Source organism: Schistocerca cancellata, chromosome 10 (genome assembly GCF_023864275.1).
Source record: "Schistocerca cancellata isolate TAMUIC-IGC-003103 chromosome 10, iqSchCanc2.1, whole genome shotgun sequence".
NCBI classification, from domain to species: Eukaryota; Metazoa; Arthropoda; class Insecta; order Orthoptera; family Acrididae; genus Schistocerca; species Schistocerca cancellata.
In genome coordinates, this window is record NC_064635.1 from 215,464,634 (window position 1) to 215,487,583 (window position 22,950).

Sequence of the window (22,950 nt, forward strand, 5' to 3'; positions counted from 1 at the left end):
TATTTATCCCATAGGCTAGGGGTGATGCGGTTCTGTAACATACCTGTGTACCGCAACGTTAGTCACAAAGTTAACTTCGCTTATCGTTAATCTGTTACTAAAAAGGTAATGCCGTTCAACGTTAAAACTTTACTTTACTGTAGATCTAGCGCAAGTGACAGTTAATCATTCACTCGTAATAGTAAAATTCATGTTGATGGTTTTAGTGAAACGAGCAAGTGGACTAAACGTTTTACCGTTGTTTAGGTAAAAATGTTTTGATTTGGGAAGTTCAGGGAGGACATAGAAGATGAATGTAAACATGTTTAACCAATTACTTTTATTATCACATAATTATCAATCTTATGTTTATCTAATGCGTTAAATGACAAATTGTTGCAAACAAATGTTTCTTAACATCACTGGGTAAAATGGCCCTTTTTAGAAACTTCCACTGTGATACCAGCACTACATACTAAACAAAGCGTTCACATCTCATGCTCAAAGTGATGCCCATTGGCTTCCATACATAGGGTCACTGTGCGGATGAAGGATGCCCTACTTCGTGCTACTGTTTCCTCTTTGATGGCTGTACAAGCATCAATAATGCGTTGCTTCATGTCCTCTGGTGTTGTTGGTTCATGTTGGTAAACAGCATCCTTCACTGCTCCCCAAAGAAAATAATCCAGCGGTGTAAGGTCCGGAGATCGGGCAGGCCACCTAACTGGGCCACCTTGTCCAATCCACCTACCAGGGAACTTACGGTTCAGAAGTCGTCGTGCTCGTAAGGCGTTATGTGCAGGGCATCCGTCATGCTGATACCACATGACAATTCTCCGGTTCAGAGGTACGGTGTCCAAGAGAACAGGAAGATTGTGTCGTATAAATCTGGAGTATTGTCTGCCATTTTGGATGCAATTTATAAAGAAAGGTCCGATAATGGTATCTCCAATAATCCCACACCAAACATTAACTTTCCACGGACGTTGATGCTCTACCTGACGGAGCCATTTTGGATTGTCTGCGGACCAATAATGCATATTCCTCATATTGACAATTCCTTTGTAGGAGAATGATGCCTCGTCGGTAAAGAGAACATCTGCAAAAAAACCTTTGGATTAGTCAGAAGTTTTTGCTGAGTCCACCGACAAAATGTTACCCTATTGCAGAAGTCATTTCCATGAAGATCCTGGTGTAAATGAGCATGGTAAGGATGAAATTTATGACGTTTAAGAATACGCTGTGCACTTGATTTCGACACACCAACTTCACGTTCAATTTGACGTGTGCTGATTTGAGGATTCACAGCTATGGTAGCGAGCACAGCAACTTCAGCACGTTCATCTGTGCGTGTTCTAGGACGATGTCGAGGTCTTGGATTTAAGCTTCCCGTTTCACGTAGACGAGATGTGAGATGACCAAACATCCGGCGCGAAGGCGATGGCTTGTCAGGGAATCGTCTTCTGTAGGGTACGTAGAGTAGGGTTGAAAACAGGCATATTAACTTAATAATCATAATGTTCGCTAACAGTACTATCAACAAACAAGCAATCTCATAACGTATTTCCCGTCAACGTACATTCTCCATAGATCAGCAGCATTTCTACCACATCTTCATGTGTGTACATTATACTGTACAGTATAAGTTCCACAACACAACGTTTATTCACAATGTGTACTACCTCCGTGCCGTCACTAGATTACTCTGATGCACGACTACACTGGCAAGCGGTGTACTGCACGCCAAAGCAACAACAAATGGGATGCTCGGAGGGTGGTGGAGTACAGGAGATTGCATGGGTCGCAAATCATAAACAAGGCGAAGTGGTAACTGTGGCAGTAGTGGCAACTACGTTGGACACCTGACTAGGCCCTGCGCGACAGGCACAATGGGTCATATAACGCATTAGATAAACCTTATTTTGGGCGCGCAGGATAAATAAGACAACCTGACGGGTGTACACTGATCGGTACTGGTTCATATTGTGTACGTAGATGCGTAAAACGTGCAAGAGGGAAACCATTATGTGCTTATGAGAGTTGATGGCAGCAGACCGTATTATTCGTTTCGGACCTCTTGATAAGTATGGAGCTGTGTTTACGCATGTCAATGACATCGCGATTACGGGCAGCATGGGGTTCACGCCTGAGCCTCAGGACGTGCGCTAGCAGCGCATGGCGGGGGTTTCAAGCGTCAACTTCGCGTCTCAATATCTCGGAACGTAATGGGAATATTGCGACGCAATCAACGCCATTCTGTATGTGCTTTGTCATGCCATGGATTGCTGAAGAAAAAATATAGGAGGTCCATTTAAAGAAACATAAGTTTGTGTTAAAAAACACATATGCTTTCGTTTTAGAATGTTTCCAAATATGTACATTCATGGGCCCCAGCCCTACATTGATACCGGTGAAAGTCGTTTTCCAATAGCTGTTATTGTTCCAGAGATATTTTGGGTGGACAAGATAGCTGGGACACCCTGTATATATATATATATATATATATATATATATATATATATATATATATATATATATATTAAAAAGAAAGATGATGAGACTTACCCAACAAAAGCGCTGGCAGGTCGATAGACACACAAATAAACACAAACATGCACACAAAACTCTAGCTTTCGCAACCAACGGTTGCCTCGTCAGGAAAGAGGGAAGGAGAAGGAAAGACAAAAGGATTGGGTTTTAAGGGAGAGGGTAAGGAGTCATTCCAATCCCGGGAGCGGAAAGACTTACCTTAGGGGGAAAAAAGGACAGGTTTACACTCGCACACACACACATATCCATCCACACATACACAGACACAAGCAGACATTTGTAAAGTTAAAATCTTATTATTGGCAAGTTGTTAATGTCATATGTGGTAATCTCGTTTTCATAATGAAAATTGTCAAGCTATTTGAAATGGTTATGAAATTATTTTTTTTTAAAGAAATGCCAGACTTAAAAATTTATTTCTGAGAAAGCGTTTTAAAATAAACGATAACCTTATGAATGTGTGTTTTTTCACCAGCACCTGCTGGCCTCTACTTCCACGATAACGTTTTTGGAATAATACGTGTACTTAAGTTGTTGTTTGTGAATCGCCCTAATTGACGGTTCACAGGGGATATCTGGTCACCGTGTCGCTCTCCAGTGGCGTGGCGCGCTGCGGAGGGTGGGCGGGAGGGAGGGAGGGCCAGCGTGACAGACGCCCTACAGCCGCTTCTCGCGACGCTGTGGGTGAGTCACCCGCCCCCTGCTGACTCTGGAGGGGGGTACGAGACCATGATCCCTCCTCCGGATCTCAATCTGCCTTCTCTCCCACTTCTACACCCCCCCCCCCCCGACCTGTTACACCCCCGGAAAGCAATTTATTCCTTAACACTGATCTACTGCGGTCAGACGTGTTACACACATTTAACATTTGTTGTTAACCTACTTCATTTAACAGATAACAATAATTTCACACCACTGAAACACAATTCTTAATAATATGCGATTTTGCAATCACTTGCAAACAATAAGTTGTACAGAAAAAATAAAGAAGATATTTTTGCAGGAAATTTAATGTAGTTTAATTTTGAACAAGGAACTATTTTCTCTAGAATCCGCTGTTTCCGAGATATTCAATAAGGATGTAAGAAAGTTACCTTTAAACGCGGTTGTTCCTGACACTTCCTCCTTCCCCTGTACAACGATTTGCGGCTACATGTTTTTTCACCTAATTTTCCTTCGTTGACTCGACTACATGCAATCTTTATACGGATTAGACACCTAGGAGGGGATGTGGTCACTGCAGTTGACAAAATTACTGTCTCTACTGAGGTAGAATTTGTGACAGTGAAGCTACCAGGTCGCATATGTCTAGGTGAAATCAGGTTGCTTTTTGTACGTTTTACCAGCCACCCGATTGCACTGCGACGCTTTTAAAGCCATTGACAGAAAGCGTCCGAGCAGTAACACGGAAATAACCAGATCGTCCAGTATTAGGCCGAAGGCGACTTTGAGTTACCGAGTGTAGACTGGAATGTCTATGGATTCATTCCAGGGATACAAACAGACAGTTAGCGATAGCCTTTTGAACACGTTTTCCGAAAACTTTCTTGAGCAACTATTTCAACACCTCACATCCAGTGGAAACCTTGCAGACGTTGCACCTGCAAACAGGCTTGATCTAATCGACAGCATCACTACAGACACACGGATAATTGACCGTGATGTCATCATAGTGATTTCTGTTACTAAGGTTAGTAAATTCATCAAGAAGGCTAGGAGAATATTTTTGCTAGGAAGGGTAGGTAGATAGTTCTTAGCATACCACTTAGACAATTAACTAACGTCATTCAGTTCCAGTGCGATGGACGTGCTCTGGAGCCCTATGTACCGAGTAAGTGGATTAAGGACAGAAAATACCCACCGTAGTTTAATAACGAAATATGAAAAATGATGAGGAAGCAAAGTCTGTTGCACTCTCGGTTCAAAAGAGAGCGCCAAGATGACGACAGGCAAAAGTTAATAGAGATTCGTTCGTCTATAGAAATATCGATGAGCGAAATTTACAACTACCACCGACACGCCTTAGCGAAAGATCATCCCGAGATCTGGAGAAAATTCTGGTCCTACATAAAATCCTTAAGTTGGTCTACGGCTTCTACCCAGTCACTCGTTGACCAGTTTGGTTGGGCAGTAGAAGATAGCAAAAGTAAAGCTTAAGTTTTAAATTTCGGATTTAAGAAATCGTTTGTGTAGGACAATCACGCAAACATACCGTCGTTTGATGATCGCACAGATCCCGTGTGGACGACATAGAAATCAGCATCTCTTGTGCAGAGAAATAACTGAAAGAGTTGAAAGCAAATAGGTCGCCAGGTGCTCACAGAACCTTGCATTTATTGCGAGTCCCTCGCCCAGCTCCAAGTCCCAAGCGATTGGAAAAAAGCGCACGTGACTCTTGTACATAAAACGTTAGAACAGACCCGCTAAATTACAGATCAATATCTTTAACATCGGTTTGCTGCAGAATCCTTGAACATATTCTGAGTTCGAATATAATAAATTTTCTCGAGAGTAAAATCCTTCTGTCCACAAACTAGCACGGTTTTAGAAAGTATCGCTCGTCCAAAACTCAGCTTGCCCTTTAGTCACATATCCTGTTAACCGTGGATGTAGGGCAACAGGCGGACTCCTTACTCGTAGGTTTCCGTCAAGCATTTGACACGGTGGCGCGCTGCCGCCTGTTAACGAAGCTACGGGCCTGCGGAATAGGTTCCCAGATTTGTGAGTAGCTCGAAGACTTCGTAAGTAATAGAACCCAGCGTATTGTCCCCGACGGCGAATGTTCATCCGAGACAGGGGCGTCGCCAGGAGTGGCTCTGAGCACTATGGGACTCAACTGCTGTGGTCATAAGTCTCCTAGAACTTAGAACTACTTAAACCGAACTAACCTAAGGACATCACACACATCCATGTCCGAGGCAGGATTCGAACCTGTGACCGTAGCAGTCGTGCGGTTCCAGACTGTAGCGCCTTTAACCGCTCGGCCACTCCGGCAGGCTGTCGCCAGGAGTACCCCAGGGAAGTGTAATAGGACTGTTGTTATTTTCGGCGCCGTCCACCGGTGATGTTGGCCCACCCTTAGCCTCGATGACAGCTTCCAGTCTCGCAGCAATGCGATCAATCAGATGCTGCAAGGTTTCTTGGGAAATGATAGCCTCTTCTTCACGGAGTGCTGCACTGAGGAGAGGTATCGATGTCGGTCGGTGAGTCCTGGCACGAAGTCGGCGTACCGAAACATCCCAAATGTGTTCTGTAGGATTCAGGTCAGGACTCCGTTCAGGCCAGTCCATTACAGGGATGTTATTATCGTATAACCACACCTCCACAGGCCGTGCATTATGAACAGGTCGATCCTGTTGAAAGATGCAATCGCCACCCCCGAATGGCTCTTCAGCAGTGGGAAGCAAGAAGGTGCTTAAAATATCAATGTAGGTCTGTGCTGTGATAGTATCAGGCAAAACAAGAAAGGGGTGCAAGCCCATGAAAAAGATGACCACACCATAACACCACCGTCTCCGATGATGATGATGATGATGATGATGTTTGGTTTGTGGGGCGCTCAACTGCGTGGTTATCAGCGCCCGTACAATTACCCAATCGTTGCTCAGTCCAATTTCGCCACTTTCCTGGATGATGATGAAATGATGAGGACAACACAAACACCCAGTCATCTCGAGGCAGGTGAAAATCCCTGACCCCGCCGGGAATCGAACCCGGGACCCCGTGCTCGGGAAGCGAGAACGCTACCGCGAGACCACGAGCGGCGGACCCCGTCACCGAATTTGACTTTTGGCACTACACACGCTGGAGGATGACGTTCACTGAGCATTCGCCATACCGACACCCTGCCATCTGATCGCCACATTGTGTACTGTGATTCGTCACTCCACACAACGTTTTCCACTGTTCAATCGTCCAATATTTACGCTCCTTAAACCAATCAAGGCTTCGTTTGACACATGTGTGGCTTACGAGCAGCCGATGGCCGTGAAAGGTTTCTCACCTCCCTCCTAACTGTCATAGTACTTGCAGTGGACCCAGATGCATTTTGGAATTCCTGTGTGATGGTCTGGATAGATGTCTGCCTATTGCACATTACGATCCTCTTCAGCTGTCGGCGGTCTCTGTCAGTCAACAGATGAGGTCGGCCTGTGTCCCTTCACGTTTCCACTTCACTATCACATCGGAAACAGTGGACCTAGGGATATTTAGGAGTGTGTAAATCTAGCGTACAGACGTATGACACAAGTGGCAACCAATCACCTGACCACGTTCAAAGTCCGTGAGTTCCGTGGAGCGTCCCATTCTGCTCTCTCACGATGTTTAATATATAGTATAGAGTATCTTGCAGGAGGTGGCAGCACAATGCACCTAATATGGAAGACGTATGTTTTTTGGGGACGACCAGATACTTTTCATCACATAGTGTAAATGATCTGTTTGCTGATGATGCTCTAACACGTCGTCGCTGAATGACTGTAGGAGCATATAAGGTGACTCGGAAAAAATCTGTAGGTAGTGTGATGAACGGCAGCTAGCTCTGAGTGTAGAAAAATGAAAGCTGAGCCACTTGAGAAGCAAAACAAATCCACAGTGTTCCAGCGCAGCAGCAGCAGTGCGGTGCTTGGCACATGTATAACGCTGCACAACAACGTGAAGTGAAATGAGAACGCAATGATTGTAGTAGGGAAGGTGAATGGTCGACTTCGGTTTATTGGGAAAATTTTAGGGAAGTGTGGTTCACCTGTAAATGAGACCCAATACAGGATAGTGGTGCGACCCACGTTTGAGTAGATTACTGTTCCAGTGTTTGGAATGTGCACATAAGGAAGACATCGGAGCAATTCACAGGCGGGCTGCTGGATTTCTTACCGCAAGGTTCTAACAGCGCGAAAGTATTACAAAGATGCGTCGGAAACTCAAATGGGAATGGTGGGTGATGTTCTGTGCGAGGAGCGCTGCTGCGAAAATTCAGAGAATCGGCATCTAAGGCTGACTGCAGAGCAGTTCTACTGCCACCAACCTACACTCCTGGAAATGGAAAAAAGAACACATTGACACCGGTGTGTCAGACCGACACCCCCGGGATAACAAGGCCGCCCAGCAGTGTTAGTGACGTCACACTAAGCGGCCCATAGCCGACGCAGCAGTCCACGGACACCGCCGTACAGACGCGCCTGATGCTAACGATCTTCTGTCCGTCATACAGAAAGGAGCGAACTATAATTCGAACCAAGGACCAAATTATATATATTCTTGTAAACAGCATAAAGGTTCATAACAAAATACCGATTACATATACGGGCAGGAATAAGTTTAATCGATTGAGCCACTTTGCCACTATTTTACAATTGTCAGAACACTATTTAGCTTTAAAACTCGCATACAGGTGGTGACCAATGCCAACTGACAGCAGGACTTAACATTTTCAAGCTATTACACTGAAAGTGAATTATCTTAAACACTGTCATACATAGCAAAACCCTCACAACCTTCGTTTACAATAAGGTAACAAGGGTTCGCTTTATCTCATAAAACACATGACTACTGTGAATTTACTCATATGTTCATGGTGACAGCTCTTTTCAAGAATTTTTACAAGTGTATCCCCAGTAATAAAGAATGGAAACAAAAGATAGATATCAAATATTCTCCTTTTAACATAGACACCACTGAACACAAGATTCTGTTTTGCACTGTGATACTAAGGGACTGCTCTTTCCTTTAAGAAAAGCCTGACAATTTGAAGTTCACTCTGCTATTGAAGATACACTTCTTGGAACAATATTAAAAATGTTATGAAAGGTAAGGAAATGAAAAACAACCAAGTGCATTACGTGTAAGAATGTGACCAAAAGACTGAGGCTCTCTTTACTTACCATTTTCAATCTCTCTACAGCTTATTTCCTTTTCCACGTAGAAATCACCAACTGCAAGTCTCATTGTTGCTGTCTGTTACTAACAAAGTGCTTTTCTATTTAGAAAACCTGACAATTTGATGTTCATTCTGGTACTGAAGATAAACACTTTTCAGAGGAGTTCTAGAACCTATTCCTGCCCGTATATGTAATCGGTATTTCGTTATGAACCTTTATGCTGTTTACAAGAATATATATAATTTGGTCTTTGGTTCGAATTGTAGTTCGCTCCATCTGTATGGCGGACAGAAGATCGCTAGCATCAGGCGCGTCTGTACGGAGGTGTCCGTGGACTGCTGCGTCAGCTATGGGCCGCTTAGTGTGACGTCACTAACACTGCTGGGCGGCCTTGTTATCCCGGGGGTGTCGGTCAGACCCACCATACTTGCTCCGGACACTGCGAGAGGGCTGTACAAGCAACGATCACACGCACGGCACAGCGGACACACCAGGAACCGCGGTGTTGGCCGTCGAATGGCGCTAGCTGCGCAGCATTTGTGCACCGCCGCCGTCAGTGTCAGCCAGTTTGCCGTGGCATACGGAGCTCCATCGCAGTCTTTAACACTGGTAGCATGCCGCGACAGCGTGGACGTGAACCGTATGTGCAGTTGACGGACTTTGAGTGAGGGCGTATAGTGGGCATGCGGGAGGCCGGGTGGACGTACCGCCGAATTGCTCAACACGTGGGGCGTGAGGTCTCCACAGTACATCGATGTTGTCGCCAGTGGTCGGCGGAAGGTGCACGTGCCCGTCGACCTGGGACCAGACCGCAGCGACGCACGGATGCACGCCAAGACCGTAGGATCCTACGCAGTGCCGTAGGGGACCCCACCGCCACTTCCCAGCAAATTAGGGACACTGTTGCTCCTGGGGTATCGGCGAGGACCATTCGCAACCGTCTCCATGAAGCTGGGTTACGGTCCCGCACACCGTTAGGCCGTCTTCCGCTCTCGCCCCAACATCGTGCAGCCCGCCTCCAGTGGTGTCGCGACAGGCGTGAATGGAGGGACGAATGGAGACGTGTCGTCTTCAGCGACGAGAGTCGCTTCTGCCTTGGTGCCAGTGATGGTCGTATGCGTGTTTGGCGCCGTGCAGGTGAGCGCCACAATCAGGACTGCATACGACCGAGGCACACAGGGCCAACACCCGGCATCATGGTGTGGGGAGCGATCTCCTACACTGGCCGTACACCACTGGTGATCGTCGAGGGGACACTCAATAGTGCACGGTATATCCAAACCGTCCTCGAACTCATCGTACTACCATTCCTAGACCGGCAACGGAACTTGCTGTTCCAACAGGACAATGCACATCCGCATGTATCCCGTGCCACCCAACGTGCTCTAGAAGGTGTAAGTCAACTAGCCTGGCCAGCAAGATCTCCGGATCTGTCCCCCATTGAGCATGTTTGGGACTGGATGAAGCGTCGTCTCACACGGTCTGCACGTCCAGCACGAACGCTGGTCCAACTGAGGCGCCAGGTGGAAATGGCATGGCAAGCCGTTCCACAGGACTACATCCAGCATCTCTACGATCGTCTCCGTGGGAGAATAGCAGCCTGCATTGCTGCGAAAGGTGGATATACACTGTACTGGTGCCGACATTGTGCATGCTCTGTTGCCTGTGTCTATGTGCCTGTGGTTCTGTCAGTGTGATCATGTGATGTATCTGACCCCAGGAATGTGTCAATAAAGTTTCCCCTTCCTGGTACAATGAATTCACGGTGTTCTTATTTCAATTTCCAGGAGTGTATGTTCCGCATGGCGTAAGGACCACGAAGAGGAGATAAAAGAGATTAGGGGCTCGTAAGGAGGCATGTAGACACTCGTTTTTCCCTCGTTTTATTGGCGATTGTGACAGGAAAGGAACTGACATGTAGTGGTACAAGGCACCCTCCGCTACTCGCTACCTGGTTGTGTGTGTATTATGTATGTAGATGTAGATGTATTAGGTTGGTGCATAAGATCGTGGCGTTTTTTTTTTTTTTTTGCAGATTGGTATTCCGGTTGCTATGAATTTATTTATTGATTGGCATTTTTTATTTGTAGATGACTATTGCTATTTAAGTTTACATATTGTCATTTGGTCATTCGAGTGGAGCTGTGTACGCTAAGAACTGGAGTGCCAGTTGTAGAAATGGGAATATTTGCGACGTATTTTACAGTTTGAATTTAATGGAGGGGTGACAGCAGCGGAGGAATACAGAAAAATTTGCGCCATGTATGAGGACAACGCCACTGGGCAGACCACGGCAAGAAAATGGTTTTCTCGTTTCAACAGGAATGCTTTTAGTATTACTTGTTCTCCACTTACAGGAAGATCTTTGGAGTGCGATGATGGTTGTTAAAACACATTGATCCATAATGATTCACGTCAGCGTACTCGAGAATAGGCAAATGTGACGAACTGAGATCATTCCGCGATCGTGCGACGTTTGAATGCAATGAGAAGTTTTAAAAAACTGGGTATATGGGTACCGCACGATCTAAGGCAGAATCACAAAAATCAGCGGATGGCGATATGCGCATCTCTGCTTGCTGATCACCTATTGGCTCGTGACAACACCGACCATTCCTATCCCGAATCGTTAGTGGTGACGATACGTGATGTCTTTATGCTAGCACAAGGGAGAGATTAACTGGCTGAGTGGAAACAAAGCGGCAACTCCCCGTACGAAAGCCTGCGCTCATCCACAAAAGATGATGTTATGGATCCGGTGGAACAATGACTCAGTGGTATACTATGAATTGCTTCCTCCAGGTGTGACCATCACTGCTGACATTAATTTGTCAACAGCTGAGACGCCTTGTAGACACACTCCAAGAACAACGATCAGGAAGACTGCCTGAAGCGATGCTATTCCACGATAACGACCGTCCACATTTTTCCAGACACGAAAAACACTGTAGAGGAGTCAGGTTGCAGCCACGCTATTCACCCTCTCAGATTTCCAGTTTTTTCGCTCTCTATCGAACAACCTTTGAGGAACTTCTTCTCCGGATGAAAATACACTCAGAACATGGCTCGACGAGTTCTTCGGCTCAAAACTACATGATTTCTACGGTCGCGGAATCGAAAAGTTACTCCAGCATTGGTAGACTGCTGTAAATAACGAAGGAGAATATATTACTGATGAATAAAGTGTCTGTTATGTGTATTTGTAATGCTTCTAATGTTTATAGAAGTTATGGAAAAACGCTACGAACTTATGCAGCAACCCAATGTGCTGTATGTGACGCATTTGCAGAGCAAACGTGTGACTAAATGCTGATGTCCCCACATCCATAGATTGATAGAAAACACTTCTGGCTCACGGCGTTTTGGCTCGCAAACTTACATCTTCACATATTAAAAGTTTGTTCTGGTGTGACACCATATAGACCTCTGACATGTTGAGCGGCCCATTGCGGAGTGCATTCGCCCACTACACAAATGTCGCATCCCAGACTTCATGGCATCAGACAGATATCGTAGTCACACTTGGTGTTCCTGCAGGATGAGTCCCCGCCACAATGCGCGGGCTGCTACGTCAGTCTTATCCGATGCCTTCCCACAGGCAGCTGATGAGCTTCGTCAGCACGAGAACGCACATCGATACACGGCTAATGCGACGCAGTGTTCTCTTCATAGTGTGGAACAGCAGCGCTTGCCAGCAAATTTGGACATGGTGAACTGAGAACTTGCATCCACCGTTGCCGAATTGCAACATAAGGTGCAAGGTGCTTGAGCGTAATTCAGTACCGATCTCGGACGAGAATAGGGACTTTCTTCCCAACCTGATTATGTCGGATGAGACACACTTTGAAATGACAGGCCATATCAACAACCACACCGAGCGGTAATGGAGTAATGTCGGTCCACAGGAACTCCACGAAAAACTCTTTTTTTTTTTTTATTCACAGTCAATTCGGAACGTTGCAGATGCCTCCTGCCGACTTTCTTGACTGCTGAAATGCAGAGGCAGGCGTTGATTTGATATAAGTTTAGCGAGACGTGGGAACTGCGACGACCGCGGGGGATGTGATGGGACCGGTGTGCACGGCGTTCGCGCCTCGCGCTTCGGACATATACCGCGGCCAGCCAGGTCTCCCGATCTGGGCGCTTGCAATTTCTTTCTGGCGGGGCACATCGAGTGCCAAATGTTTGCAGCGCAAGCCCCCAAATTAGAGATTCTGAGGGGACGCAACCTTGAAGAGGTTTAGGCAATTCTACAGGAAAACCTGCTGAAAGTAGTGCATAGCTTCGCTCATTGACTCTGTCACTGCGTCACAGGAGATGCTGGCCATCTAACGTATGTAATTCTAAAATAAATAGATAAACAAAACTGACTTCAGTTATTGTGTCGTAAAATAATATTCTGTTAGTCATCAATTACTACTCTCATCTTACACATACTCTCTGTAGTGTTACTGTTGGGCCTGTAACAAAATTTTAATAGTTTCTGCAGGGCCCAGTACCATCAAGATAAGCTTGAACAATGGTTATCCACTCCCTAAGGGAAAGAAAATAATCGTATATCACCTAAAAGTACACTACTGGCCATTAAAATTTCTACACCACGAAGATGACGTGCTACAGACGGGAAATTTAACCGACAGGAAGACAATACTGTGATATGCAAAAGATTAGCTTTTCAGAGCATTCACACAAGGTAGGCACCAGTGGCGACACCAACAACGTGCTGACATGAGGAACGTTTCCAGCCGATTTCTCGTACACAAACAGCAGTTGACCGCCGTTGCCTGGTGAAACGTTGTTGCGATACCTCGTGTAAGCAGGAGAAATGCGTACCATCACGTTTCCGACTTTGATAAAGGTCGGATTGTAGCCTATCGCGATTGCGGTTTATCGTATCGCGACATTGCTGCTCGCGTTGCTCGAGATCCAATGACTGTTAGCAGAATATGGAATCGGTGGGTTCAGGAGGGTAATACGGAAAGCAGTGCTAGATCCCAATGGCCTCGGATCACTAGCAGTTGAGATGACAGGCATCTTATCCGCATGTCTGTCACGGATCGTGCAGTCACGTCTCGATCCCGGTGTCAACAGATGGGGACCAACACAACAACCATCTGCACGAACATTTCGACGACGTTTGCAGCAGCACGGACTATCAACTCGGAGACCATGGCTGCGGTTACCCTTGACGCTGCATCACAGACAGGAGCGCCTGCGGTGGTGTACTCAACGACGAACCTGGGTGCACGAATGGCAAAACGTCATTTTTTCGGATGAATCCAGGTTCTGTTTACGGTATGATGATGGTCGCATCCGTGTTTGGCGACATCGCGGTGAACGGACATTGGAAGCATGTATTTGTCATCGCCATACTGGCGTATCACCCAGCGTGATCGTGGGGGGTGTCATTGGTTACACGTCTCGGTCACCTCTTGTTCGCATTGACGGCACTTTGAACAGTGGACGTTACATTTCAGATGTGTTACGACTCGTGGCTCTACCCTCCATTCGATCCCTGCGAAACCCTACATTTTAGCAGGATAATGCACGACCGCAAGTAGCAGGTCCTGTACGGGCCTTTCTGGCTACAGAAAATGTTCGCTGCTGCCCTGGCCAACACATTCTCCAGATCTGTCGCCAACTGAAAACGTCTGGTCAATGGTGGCCGAGCAACTGGCTCGTCACAATATGCCAGTCACTACTCTTGATGAACCGTGGTATTGTGTTGAAGCTGCATGGGTAGCTGTACCTGAACACGCCATCCAAGCTCTGTTTGACTCAATGCCCAGGCGTATCAAGGCCGTTATTACGGCCAGAAGTGGTTGTTCTGGGTACTGATTTCTCATGATCTATGCACCCAAATTGCGTGAAAATGTAATCAAAAATGGCTCTGAGTACTATGCGACTTAACCTCTGAGGTCATCAGTCACCTAGAACTAATTAAACCTAACTAACCTAAAGACATCACACACATCCATGCCCGAGGCAGGATTCGAACCTGCGACCGCAGCGGTCGCTCGGTTCCAGACTGTAGCGCCTAGAACCGCACGGCCACTCCTGTCGGCAAAATGTAATCACATGTCAGTTCTAGTATAATATATTTCTCCAATGAATACCCGTTTACCATCTGCATTACTTCTTGCTGTAGCAATTTTAATGGCCAGTAATGTATGTTAATGTTGCAACTATAATGTAACTATAATGCTGTTTTAATTTACCTGTATTTGTGCAGAAACCTGGCCTTCTCCAGCTGTGCACCACCGAGTTACCGGGGCTCCCTGAGACTCTCGGAGGACGTGCCGGAACAGGGCTCGGTAGCCGCCCCGGTCGAACACCGACCGCAGCAGCGCGGGGTCCTGCGAGCCCGCCCGGAAGTCGCCGAGGTGGCTGACGTCGTCGCCGGCCTCCAGCAGCGCCTTCACCGCAGCCCAGCGGCGGCCCTCCGCGGCGTACCGCAGCGGCGTCCACCGCAGGAGGGCGTCCTCCGCAGACATGGCCCCCTCCCGCGGCCGCCTGCACAGCCGCAGCAGCAGCAGCGACGACCCCGCCCCGTGGGCCGCCGCCAGGTGCAGTGCGCCGCGGCCGCACTCGTCCGCCTCCCCGGGTCTGTCGGCGCCCGCCGCCAGCAGCGCCCCGAGCTCCGCCTCGTCACCGTCCAGCACGGCCAGCAGCAGCGGCCGCCCTCTCGCCGCCCTGCGGTCGAAGGATTCCAGGAAGAACTCGAGGCTCCCGTCCCGGTACGCTTCTCGGTACACGGTCGCACGGCTCGGCTCCCCGAACCCGACGAAGCACCACTTGGCGAGGAAGTGTTCGGCGAACGTCCTGTGCAGGAACACGGGTTTACTGCCAGTCAACTCGTACACGATTCCAGCTTTTACGAAGATGTCACTGTCGAATGACGGACCCAGTGGTTCGTCTGCACTGTGCACCAGAGCCGACACTGCAAGGAGCATCAGCTGCTCTTCGTGCCTCTTCCTCGCCACCTCGATCTCCTTCCTCTTGCCGGGAGCAGACAAGTTGTCACCCCACTTCTCCTCGTAAAGCCTCCTGAATTTATTTCGGAAGAAATCCTCGTACAGCGTCACAATATCGTATATTGCTGCTCTTTCCCCTGACAGATTCACATACATTCTGGCAAAGAGTGGAATTCTCAGGAGATCCCTCACGCCCTTTTTGACACCGTTAATGGGTGGGAGGTTTCGCCTCCGACTGTGAAGAATAAAGAACTCCTGTAGCTCTGGATCACTGAAAGGCCGCAAAGTGTGGGCCAGCACACTCATCCGCGTCTCCAAGTGTGTCACTGTCGCCGGTCTCGTCGTCACCAGGAGCTTGCCCCGACGTGGCGTCAGCAGAGACAACACCTCCAGGCACTTGTCGGCGTAATCTGGGCACACCTCGTCGAAGCCGTCCACGAGACAGATGACTCGCGGTGACTCCAGCAGGCTGTGGTGAAGCAGTGCGTACTCCAGCCTGCCCTGATCGCCCTTATTGAAGACAGATTGCTGTAAGATGTCTTCTGATGCTATCGTACCACTGTCACAGTGATCAAAAACTGTGTAAAAGTCCAACAAATTAACTCTCAATAACCAGCAGGCAGAATCCCTATCTTTTAATTGCTTCCCCACATGGGACAGCATCGTCGACTTTCCCACACCAGGCCTCCCCTCCACAATTACTGTATTCCTGGCGGCATCTAATACTTCAAGCGGCTCTCTCTCCTTCTCTCTTACATACTCTCGAATCTTACGGGGGTTCCCTCGAAAGTAAAGAATCTCCCACCCATCATCGGCAAATTGTAACACATAAATATTCCAGTTCGTCTGTTTCCTACAGATTTCTCGAATACTAGATGCGTTCAGGTCGTCAGTTAACACAAACAGGGGCCACTCTGTTTCTGATGAAGTGAGCACACTGCCCACATCTGCCACACTCAACACTGCATGTCCACCAATTTCGTGCAACAAGAGTCTGTAGGATGCACTATCGGTGATGCACACATCCTGTTGCCCCACAGACGAGAAGAACTCGGGCGCCACAAGACGCCGCTCCACCAGTTTCGTTGGAGAATAATCCGATGGCAGTGGTTCCAACTCCTGGCCCATCCGCAGAGGCCGAGACAACCGTGCCAGGGCCAACAACAGTGCCGGATTCCCATCCACCACTGCTTTGAGGGTGTCAGCATCTCCCACAAGGTCACACAGGTGGCATTCGTAGTGGTCCCCATTCAGTCTGACCTTGATATTCAACTTCTCATTCCAGCTGTCGTCACTGATGTTAGAAGATTGGCAAGTGTCAATGAAGCAGCTATTTTCTGTCATTGATACAATCACCAGGCGGCGGTCAGTGTGCATCTGTTTCATCAGCTCAAAGAAAATGTCGGAGTTATCACGGTTATCGTCGTCTACAAGTACCTGTGGATGATTAAAATTAATAAGTTAATTTCAGACATTTTCAAAAGCTTAAATTCTTTTTAATGCGGCATTTGGGTTATTCCAGAAACTATAAAATCAAGATACCGAACTTTGTAAATATTACAATCTGGTTCTGACGTGAAAATAAAATTGCTTCCAATTTCATGTTCCTTATGTACCAATATTTTTATATATAACGTATGGGCAAACTAAAAGTGGGACATAAAATATTTCGTGCACCTTGAGATACACAACTCAGCTCACATCATTCGTATCTGGGTCAGACTATTTACGTTGGGTCATCTATACAGGGTGTTACAAAAAGGTACGGCCAAACTTTCAGGAAACATTCCTCACATACAAAGAAGGAAAATATGTTATGTGGACATGTGTCTGGAAACGCTTACTTTCCATGTTAGAGCTCATTTTATTACTTCTCTTCAAATCACATTAATCATGGAATGAAAACACACAGCAACAGAACGTACCAGCGTGACTTCAAACACTTTGTTACAGGAAATGTTCAAAATGTCCTCCGTTAGCGAGAATAGATGCATCTACCCTCCGTCGCATGGAATCCCTGATGCGCTGATGCAGCCCTGGAGAATGGCGTATTGTATCACAGCCGTCCACAATACGAGCACGAAGAGTCTCTACATTTGGTACCGGGGTTGCGTAGGCAAGAGCTTTAAAATGCCCCTATAAATGAAAGTCAAGAGGGTTGAGGGCAGGAGAGCGTGGAGGCCATGGAATTGGTCCGCTTCTACCAATCCATCGGTCACCGAATCTGTTGTTGAGAAGTGTACGAACACTTCGACTGAAATGTTCAGGAGCTCCATCGTGCATGAACCACATGTTGTGTCGTACTTGTAAAGGCACATGTTCTAGCAGCACAGGTAGACTATCCCGTATGAAATCATGATAACATGCTCCATTGAACGTAGGTGGAAGAACGTGGGGCCCAATCGAGACATCACCAACAATGCCTACCCTAACGTTCACAGAAAACCTGTGCTGATGACGTGATTGCACAATTGCGTGCGGGTTCTCGTCAGCCCACAAATGTTGATTGTGAAAATTTACAATTTGATCACGTTGGAATGAAGCCTCATCCGTAAAGAGAACATTTGCACTGAAATGAGGATTGACACATTGTTGGATGAACCATTCGCAGAAGTGTACCCGTGAGGCCAGTCAGCTGCTGATAGTGCCTGCACACGCTGTACATGGTACGGAAACAATTGGTTCTCCCGTAGCAATCTCCATAAAGTGACGTGGTCAAGGTTACCTTGTACTGCAGCAACTTCTCTGACGCTGACATTAGGGTTATCGTCAACTGCACGAAGAATTGCCTCGTCCATTGCAGGTGTCCTCGTCGTTCTAGGTCTTCCCCAGTCACGAGTCATAGGCTGGAATGTTCCGTGCTCCCTAAGACGCCGATCAATTGCTTCGAACGTCTTCCTCTCGGGACACCTTCGTTCTGGAAATCTGTCTCGATACAAACGTACCGCGCCACAGTTATTGTCCCGTGCTAATCCATACATCAAATGGGCATCTGCCAACTCCGCATTTGTAAACATTGCACTGACTGCAAAACCACGTTCGTGATGAACACTAACCTGTTGATGATACGTACTGATGTGCTTGATGCTAGTACTGTAGAGCAGTGAGTCGCATGTCAACACAAGAACCGAAGTCAACGTTACCTTGCTTCAATTGGGCCAATTGGCGGTGAATCGAGGAAGTACAGTACATACTGACAAAACTAAAATGAGCTCTAACATGGAAATTGTTTCCGGACACATGTCCACATTATCTTTTCTTTATTTATGTGTGAGGCATGTTTCCTGAAAGTTTGGCCGTACCTTTTTGTAACATCCTGTATAAAGTGCATGAAATATTTTCTGGGCCAGTTTTAGTTTGCCTACACTATATATGGAAATGAGATTATCAACATGTGATCCCAAATTTCGATTTTAATTGTCTTTTAGAAAGTAGACAAAGTTGCTATCATCTATTAATAGAAATATAACTTATCCACAAAGTGATAGCAGTAATAATTCTATGCACAACAAGTTAGTTGGCATGACTGCACCAAACCTATGATTCGATAGTACTGCACTATTTGGATCAGACGCTTTCAGAAAGAGTTTATTGAAATAGTTTACCTCAGTCAAAGTCGAAGGTCGAAATAACTCGACTGAGATATCTAATTTCCGTCACAACACCATATTTTAATTAATATGCATAAATTACAATATAAATTACTTTTCACAGACGAGTATTAGGCAAAATCTTAAATATTCACATTCCCTTGATCAAACTTCACCATTTGCTTTGCTTATCTATAAGACAGAATTCAATTAGTTTGTTAATATTATAGTAGTGTTTTCACTTCTAGCACTATTGTACTCTTGTCAGTCCAGTTGAATAAACATATTATAAACATGAATAGCATGCATAGAGAAGTGGCATTTGGTGAAAGAAATTATTACATTATGTACATGCTGATAGCACTGACCCTTCCAATGTACACTCCTGGAAATTGAAATAAGAACACCGTGAATTCATTATCCCAGGAAGGGGAAACTTTATTGACACATTTCTGGGGTCAGATACATCACATGATCACACTGACAGAACCACAGGCACATAGACACAGGCAACAGAGCATTCACAATGTCGGCACTAGTACAGTGTATATCCACCTTTCGCAGCAATGCAGGCTGCTATTCTCCCATGGAGACGATCGTAGAGATGCTGGATGTAGTCCTGTGGAACGGCTTGCCATGCCATTTCCACCTGGCGCCTCAGTTGGACCAGCGTTCGTGCTGGACGTGCAGACCGCGTGAGACGACGCTTCATCCAGTCCCGAACATGCTCAATGGGGGACAGATCCGGAGATCTTGCTGGCCAGGGTAGTTGACTTACACCTTCTAGAGCACGTTGGGTGGCACGGGATACATGCGGACGTGCATTGTCCTGTTGGAACAGCAAGTTCCCTTGCCGGTCTAGGAATGGTAGAACGATGGGTTTGATGACGGTTTGGATGTACCGTGCACTATTCAGTGTCCCCTCGACGATCACCAGTGGTGTACGGCCAGTGTAGGAGATCGCTCCCCACACCATGATGCCGGGTGTTGGCCCTGTGTGCCTCGGTCGTATGCAGTCCTGATTGTGGCGCTCACCTGCACGGCGCCAAACACGCATACGACCATCATTGGCACCAAGGCAGAAGCGACTCTCATCGCTGAAGACGACACATCTCCATTCGTCCCTCCATTCACGCCTGTCGCGACACCACTGGAGGCGGGCTGCACGATGTTGGGGCGTGAGCGGAAGACGGCCTAACGGTGTGCGGGACCGTAGCCCAGCTTCATGGAGACGGTTGCGAATGGTCCTCGCCGATACCCCAGGAGCAACAGTGTCCCTAATTTGCTGGGAAGTGGCGGTGCGGTCCCCTACGGCACTGCGTAGGATCCTACGGTCTTGGCGTGCATCCGTGCGTCGCTGCGGTCCGGTCCCAGGTCGACGGGCACGTGCACCTTCCGCCGACCACTGGCGACAACATCGATGTACTGTGGAGACCTCACGCCCCACGTGTTGAGCAATTCGGCGGTACGTCCACCCGGCCTCCCGCATGCCCACTATACGCCCTCGCTCAAAGTCCGTCAACTGCACATACGGTTCACGTCCACGCTGTCGCGACATGCTACCAGTGTTAAAGACTGCGATGGAGCTCCGCATGCCACGGCAAACTGGCTGACACTGACGGCGGCGGTGCACAAATGCTGCGCAGCTAGCGCCATTCGACGGCCAACACCGCGGTTCCTGGTGTGTCCGCTGTGCCGTGCGTGTGATCATTGCTTGTACAGCCCTCTCGCAGTGTCCGGAGCAAGTATGGTGGGTCTGACACACCGGTGTCAATGTGTTCTTTTTTCCATTTCCAGGAGTGTATTTAACAACGATAGATTGGAAAACTACTTTGATATAGCCACTACATAAACTCACTGTCCCCTCGACCAAACACAACAACTACTTTAGCGCTTTAGCGATAAAAATGCAGAAATGGTACGTTTCTATTATGATAAATTAAAGTGCCATGCTCTGTTTTCTTGTCTTTATTTTTGGGCTAATCTCAGGAATTGATACGATTTTCGCTAATAGATACAATAATTCATGAGAAGACTTTGTTGATGTGATGTACGAATGTTAAATGATAAGTGTGCGTATATGTATTTTTATCTGTAGCATATTTATTTGGCGATTGGAGTGACTTTTCAAGACAATGATGGGAGCTACAGATGGTCAGCGAAAGAGGAGGCGGCAAAGTAAACAGCCACCACAACTCTAGGAGAGCACCAAATCTTAACCAGAATCTGTTTTGGGCCGGTAGTTTTGTAGTATAGCACATGCCAAAAGATTATGGCATTTACTCCTGTCAGAAGTATAGACTCTTCAGTCTGCCTTTAACCTAGCATTCAACTCTCATTAATGTGAATACTTGCCAGAATCAATCTATGGTTCAGATTCCACTTAACATGCAAGTCCCGTTTTCCTGATTAGATAACTGTGGACGTTCGAGGATACACAGGTCGCCAAAATGGCATCCTATTAAAATACATGCACCAAGTCAATGTGCGACACAAAATTATTGTTTCCACAACCTATTAAACACTGTCCACCACGTTAATGTGACCACCCATCGACAGTCCGAAAAGCCGCATTTTTCAGAATGGACTGTCGTGAGACACGGTTGGAGGAGAGCCAGTGTGGTTGAGGGATGCACTGACAGGGATGCGGAGCGATGCACACTCAAGTGCTGTGGTCATTTGCGGTAGGTTTCTCAGCTGAGATCCGTAGCGTGAACAGCCCCACTGAGGTGGTCCCAAACATTCTCAACTGTGCTTGGGAAGTATGGTGAACACGTGAGTACGGTAAATTCATCCTGGGACTTCTCGAACCACTCATGTACACTGTGAGCTGAATGAAACTTAGCATTGTCCTGCTGGTAGTGCCATTGTGTCGAGAAAAAACAAATAGTATGTATCGGTGGATATGGTCCCCAATGATGGAGGCATTCTTCTGTTGAGCCATTGTGCCTTTCAGAATGACGATGTCACTCAAAGAATGTAACGAAAACATTTTCCAGACCATATGCTCTCTCCTTGTTTTCTTTCAGATTTCACGTCTTACACACAATGGCCATCCGTCCAAAGGAAAATGAGACGTAATTTGTCTGGAAAAGCCACCTGTCGCCACTCAGCGGCCGCTGATTTGCGGCACTGGCGTGTGTATTCCAGCCTCCACCGCCAGTGAACAGCAGTCGGCATTGGTGCGTGAGCCAGGTGCACGCTGCTGAGGCCCATACGCAGCAAAGTTCCCTGGACAGTCCTCAAGCAGACACTGTTGGCAAACCCTTGGTTGATCAGGTGGTCAGCTTCTCAACAGTTGAACGTCTATTCCCCCACACATGTCTCCACAGTCTTCATTCAGCTCCATCATCTGTGGCCCTTGGTGGACCACAGTTGTCACAGTGCCCAGTATGGATAGCACCATTTTTCCATGCACCATGTACTTTAACCACAGCAGCATGTGAACAGTTCACTAATTTAGCCGTTTCGGAAATGCCTCCACCCTTGGCCCGAAAGCAGTGATTGCGCCCTTTTCGAATTCTGCACTGCGACAACGACTGCATTGTCTCCCACCCCCCTCCCCCAGCATACTTTATATACCCTCCACTGCTAGTACTGCCAAAAATATGACAGGGATTTTAACATGGTTTCCACGAATAGATAGACTGATTCATGAGAAAAGTTTGCATATATAAATTATTATCACTAGTGAGACAAGTCATCTGCCATACATACTTAGAGCTCCTGAGTGAAGCATTCGCTAGGGTACGACGCTTTAAACGTGTTCTAGCCTTTTATCCATGACTTCACTCAAGTATGTGTTCTGCACATATATTCCACACATTTCGTCTTTCCCCCCTCTCTAGCCACGTCTTCCTGCCACTTTAATCTGTCCTTCTCCCTACTCTCTCTGTGTCCACCTCATCCGCTCACCTTAACCTGTCCATCTTCTTGTACCTACTCTCTCTCTATGTCCACCTCATCCTCTCACCTTAACCT

At 47.1% G+C, this 22,950-nt stretch overlaps 1 protein-coding gene across 1 annotated transcript in view; it reads right to left on the minus strand.

Moving 5' to 3' along the window:
• Window positions 1-22,950, minus strand: part of LOC126106275 (uncharacterized) — a 201,897-nt gene that overhangs the window by 35,345 nt on the left and 143,602 nt on the right. The window contains exon 4 of the mRNA XM_049912498.1: window positions 14,624-16,816. Within this exon, the coding sequence (XP_049768455.1) occupies window positions 14,624-16,816 (2,193 nt within the window). The remainder of the gene's footprint in view (window positions 1-14,623; window positions 16,817-22,950) is intronic.